The sequence below is a fragment of the Trypanosoma conorhini genome, assembly GCF_003719485.1.
Source record: "Trypanosoma conorhini strain 025E chromosome Unknown Tco_14.4_contig_00964, whole genome shotgun sequence".
Classification (NCBI taxonomy): domain Eukaryota; phylum Euglenozoa; class Kinetoplastea; order Trypanosomatida; family Trypanosomatidae; genus Trypanosoma; species Trypanosoma conorhini.
The window spans coordinates 1-4,951 of record NW_021705060.1 but is presented as its reverse complement, the minus strand read 5'-3'; the positions used below and the strand labels follow the sequence as shown (position 1 = coordinate 4,951).

General features: G+C 56.7%; 3 protein-coding genes across 3 annotated transcripts, besides 3 other annotated features; all 3 read left to right on the top strand.

Moving 5' to 3' along the window:
- Nucleotides 1-348, top strand: Tco025E_09064 (40S ribosomal protein S5; the record flags this gene model as incomplete). The annotated part of the gene is made up of 1 exon (XM_029375891.1): nt 1-348. A coding segment is annotated over one exon (348 nt), but the record flags the coding sequence as incomplete, so codon positions are not given.
- Nucleotides 349-527: 179 nt separating this feature from the next.
- Nucleotides 528-570: a sequence feature (A-rich).
- Nucleotides 571-639: 69 nt separating this feature from the next.
- Nucleotides 640-1,383, top strand: Tco025E_09063 (uncharacterized protein; the record flags this gene model as incomplete). Its single annotated transcript, XM_029375890.1, has 1 exon — nt 640-1,383. One exon carries the CDS (start codon nt 640-642, stop codon nt 1,381-1,383), a length of 744 nt encoding a protein of 247 aa, XP_029223984.1.
- Nucleotides 1,384-1,528: 145 nt separating this feature from the next.
- Nucleotides 1,529-1,573: a sequence feature (G-rich).
- A 245-nt stretch (nt 1,574-1,818) lies between these two features.
- On the top strand, nt 1,819-4,539 carry Tco025E_09062 (putative beta-adaptin 1; the record flags this gene model as incomplete). Its single annotated transcript, XM_029375889.1, has 1 exon — nt 1,819-4,539. The coding sequence occupies one exon, from the start codon at nt 1,819-1,821 to the stop codon at nt 4,537-4,539; it is 2,721 nt and encodes a 906-aa protein (XP_029223983.1).
- Nucleotides 4,540-4,824: 285 nt separating this feature from the next.
- Nucleotides 4,825-4,843: a microsatellite.
- Nucleotides 4,844-4,951: the final 108 nt, after the last annotated feature.

The following is a 4,951-nucleotide window of genomic DNA, read 5'->3' as shown; positions in this document are numbered from 1 at the left end:
GTGCGCCTCGTGAAGCACACGCTCGAGATCATCCACCTGCTGACGGACCAGAACCCCCTGCAGGTGGTGATCGATGCCGTGTCCAAGGGTGCGCCCCGTGAGGACTCGACCCGTGTCGGTTCCGGTGGTGTGGTGCGCCGCCAGGCCGTTGACGTGTCGCCGATGCGTCGTGTGAACGAGGCGATCTACCTCATGTGCAAGGGGGCCCGCGAGGCCGCGTTCCGCAACCTCAAGACCCTTCCTGAGTGCCTTGCAGACGAGATCGTGAATGCGTCGAAGGGCAGCTCCAACTCCTACGCCATCAAGAAGAAGGACGAGGTGGAGCGTGTCGCCAAGGCCAACCGGTAAGCAAGAAGGCGTGACCTTCTATTCACTGTCGTCTTCTTCCTGTCCCAAGCTGTTTTTTTTCTTTTCCATATTTTACTATTTTACTCATTTTTGTTGTTGTTGTCACTTGAGCCTTGCTTATGTGTTTATATGCGTATGCGTGGGCGGGAAAGGTGTGCTGAGGGTTACAGAGCCTCCTCGTTTGTTTGTTGGTGTTGTTTCTGTCTTTTTTTTTTCTTGTTTCTGGCGATGAATGGCTGTGGCGAAGTAGCGCAAGGTGGGGCGGTGACTGAAGGAGCGCGGCTCCACGGGATGGCTTTTGCACGTGGACAGGATGCCCTTGAACAGCAGTTGCAGGAGGAGCGTCTTGCGAGGCTTTGTGATGACAACGCGTTCGTCAATGTCGAGGAGGTGTTGAAGCGGCAGCGCTGCGCCGGGGCGGCGGTGGGCGCTGCCGACGTAGAGGTGAACTTTTTAGAGCCTAGTGGCACCCCGTCTGCCGCACCGCCGCGCGTTCACCTCAGCCGTTGCCTGATGGAGCAGCATCGCGCCTACCTCAAGGCGTTTGACGGTGATCGGCGCGATCACAAGAAGGAGGAAGGCGCGTCTTCGACCGTCTCCTCCTCCGCGGCATCATCGGAGGCGGATGGGGTGGATACCACCACAAACCGCGGCAAACGGGCCCGCGATGGTGAGCGTCAGTCTAGTGAGAGGAAGAGGCGCGTAAGAGGGGAGTTGCATGGCGGCAGCGTTCCCGTCCGTGGAGTGTCGTTCGACGGGGTGCAACCTCTTGGCGACGTCGGGCGAGAGTGCCATAACTTAAGTGCGTGGTGTCAGTCACGGCGACGTTTCCCGTCGGAGCCGTCGGTGCTGCCTGCGCCAAGCTACGCGGCAATGGCGGCGCCCCCGCCGTTACACTCAGGTGGGTACCATCTGTGCGCAGTCTGCCTTCTTCCCGCGAGCTACAGGTGTGTGCGGTGCCGCAGAGCGCTCTTCTGCTCCATTGGCTGCCACGTGACGCACGACGCAACACGGTGCATGAAATTTATTGTATGAATGGGATTGGACACAATAAACAAAGTGGACAAAGTTTGCAGGAAAACTTTTTTCTTTACCTGTGTGTGTGTTTTTTATTCTTCCCCCCCATCTGTTCGTTTTTTTGGGCCTCGGTGGGGAGGCGTCGGCGGCAAACTCAGCCTGTTTCCCTTTTCTCCCCTTCCCTTTTCTCCCCTTCCCTTCCCTTCCCCAAGAAGGATTTGTGACGGTTTGACCATCTTTTTACATCCACTGTTTTTCTCTTCTTTCGTTTTATGTTGCTCTCCCCTCTGGCTTTATCCCCGGCTTGGGGTCATTGGGCGGGCGCGTTTTGGCTGGCCATTCCGTCGGCGACGCACAACAGTACAGTCCCTGCTCACTGCCCCTGCGTGCTCACGGAAGCAGCTGGCAAGGAAGGGATAGGTAATAATTCAACAACGACGACGATAACAAAAGATGCCTGGCATTGGCCAGTTTGGCGCCTCCACCCTCTTTAGTCGTGCGTTTGATTCAACGATCGTCCGTGAGGACCTCCTGAGCCAAAATGAAACTCGCCAGCTCGCTGCGCTGCAGCAGGTGCTAGCCTTTATGACCATTGGAAGAGACATGTCGGGTCACTTTAGTGACGTTGCCCCCTTGTGCTCATCTACGAATCTGGCGATCAAGCGTCTCGTGTACCTGTACCTCATGCACAACAGCCACACCCAGCCGCAAAAGGCAGTCCTGCAGGCCGGAACGTTTGTAAAGGATACACTTCACAACTCCCCACTTATTCGGGGGGCGGCGCTGCGCACGATGATCTCCCTGCTTGTTCCGGCTATGGTGGACTTTGTCACCGCCCCGCTTCAGCGCTGCCTAGAAGACAGTGACCCCTATGTCCGTCGCATCGCCGCCTTTGGTACGCTTAAGCTCTTTTACGTGGCGCCCAACGTTTGCGAAGAGACCGGACTTTTGGAGAAGCTCAAGAAATTACTCCAGGATGAAAATGCATGCGTGGCGGCATCGGCAGTGGCGGCCATTTTGGAGCTTCTCCAGCGAAATGCCCCTGTCGCTCTGGAAGAGGCCATTGTAGAAAACGTCCCCCGACTGCTTGAAGCTGCCAGTGACGCGACTGGTTGGTACAAGCATTACCTTATTGAGGGCGTTGCCGTGGCCTTTAAGAAGAATGTATTTGTGCTGGACCTGGAGAAGGCTACAAGGACCGTCGATGGGGTAGTGCCTTTTCTTGCTTCCTTCAATGTCGCTACCGTGATGTCGGCGATCAAGGTCGTCACGTCCTTTCTGCTGCAGGCGTCCGCTCTCTTCACCTCCTCGGACCTTGGAGGGGACTTGGGCAATGCGGAGGAGCAGGCCTCGCAACTGCGGAGCCGCTACGGACCGCAATTGGTTAGTGCCTGTGTCTCATTGCTGTACGGGCCCTGTTTTGAGGTGCGATACGCGGTGTTTCGTAACATTCGTTTGCTGCTAAAGACGGGACTAAAGAGTTTCCTTAAGCGCCACCTAAGCGTTTTTTTCGTCAAATACGATGACCCCATTTACGTCAAGCTGGAAAAGTCTGAGCTGCTGCTTGAGCTCGCCGACACGGAGGTGGGAGAGATCGTTCTCTCCGAGTTCGCGGCTTACGCCACCGACGCAGATGAGGAGTTGGTTCGAAAGGCAGTGCGTTCCATTGGATTTCTCGCGGCGAAGCTGGAGCCCCTCGCGAAGCAGTGCGTCGAAAGGCTGCTCGGTCTCATGGACACCGGTATTAGCCACGTTGTGCAGGAGGCTGCAGTCGTGGTGCAGACGGTTCTCCGACGCTACCCTAATCGTTTTGTGCATGTTGTGAAGAAACTTTGCGAGTTCCTGGATGACCTGAAAGGCGCTGAGGCCAAAGCCGCCGTCGTCTGGGTGCTCGGCGACTACGCGGAGCGCGTCGAAAATGTGGGGGACATACTGGAAATGTCCTTGGAAACTTTCCCCACCCAGCCTGAGATCGTGCAGTTCGCGCTGCTAACCGCTGTTGTAAAAATTTACCTGCGCGGCGACGCCGAGGAGCTGCAGCGCAACACCAACTTCCTTCAGCGCGTCCTCTCCATGGCGACGCACTCGCCGCTGCCAGATGTGCGTGACCGCGCCTTCATGTATTGGCGTCTGGTTAGCAGCGACAGTGAGGCGGCGAAAAAACTTGTCCTCACCTTCGCAAAGGGCACAACGTTCGCGGTGGAGAACGCCTTGGAGGAACATCGGCTGCATAGCTTCTTGTTAGGCATTGGAAGCCTGGCCTCGGTGCTGCATCGCCCCTTGCACCTCATCTACGACAACGACGCACTCCTCAACGAGAACGACGAGGACGAGGAGAACGCGGGGGACGAGGCTCGGGGGCACTTCCTTCCACCGGCCGCTCCCGCTGAGGACACGGCGGGGACAACGTCCGATAACCTCGTCCGCAGGGGCCAGGGTGCTCGCGACACGGAAGCGATGCAGGTGGCCCTGTCCGCCGACGAAGGTAGCGGGCTGGAGGTGCGCATGGGTTGGGCGCAGCTCGGCAACAAGCTGCTGCTAAACTGCCGCTTCTCCCTCGTTGCCGGGGAAGGCTACACACGGCATGCGGTGATACTTGCGCTGCAAATCAATAGGAACATATACGCGCTGGGGTTGGCGCAGGAGTGCCCGGTGGTGGAGCTCGAGTTGGGGCAAAAGGAGCCCGACGCGGTGCAGCTGACGACAGGCACCAACAACGAGAAGTCGCCCGTGCGTGATCTCCTCGTCGCTGTTAACGCCGACCCCATCGGGACACGATATTTTATCGCGCCCCCCGTCCCACCGGCCTTGCTGCTTCTCCCCGCAGCTGGCGTAGACACTGCTCTCTTCGCCGAGCAATTTCGAAGGCTTCAGGCGCCATCCTGGACGATGCCCACGGCGCTCACGCCACTGCGGACGGACCCAACACGTTACACTTCGAACGTCCTTCGCCTCCACGGCCTAAATCCCGTCTACACGGGCAAGCCGCACGGGTCGGAACTTGTGCTCCTTCTCCTCTCGGCAGAAACCATTGCTGCGCAAAAACTCTTTATGGAGGTAACCATACAAGACAACAACGTCATGTACCTCGGGGTCCGCTGCAAAGACGCGCAGATTTCCCCTGTCTTCGGCGCATATACGTTGCGGGTGCTTTCAGCAGAAGAAACGTACTAGCACTCACAAATCCACCCAATTTGGGCAACCGCGATAGCCGAAAGAAGAGGAAGAGTTTGTGAAATAAGTGAAAGTACGCGCGTATATGCTACTCTCAGTTGAAGAGCGACTGGGAACACCCTGCTAAAGCCTCTCTCCCAAAACAGCAACAACAAGGCACGAGCCGCTGCATAAACGGTGGTGCCAATGCTGTGGAGCAACACCAACCAAAATCGACACTGTTGGAAGTGTCATTATACTTTCCGATGCTTGTTTCTCTTTTTGTTCTGCTTTGTTTCTCTCTACTGCGTGTGTGTGTGTGTGTATATGCTTCGCCGCGGGAGATCTCAAGCATCCAAGAAGAGCGAACAGCTATCTACTAAGTGTTATTATTGTAATAAGACGCAAGACGAGATGGAGTCGAAGAAGTTTG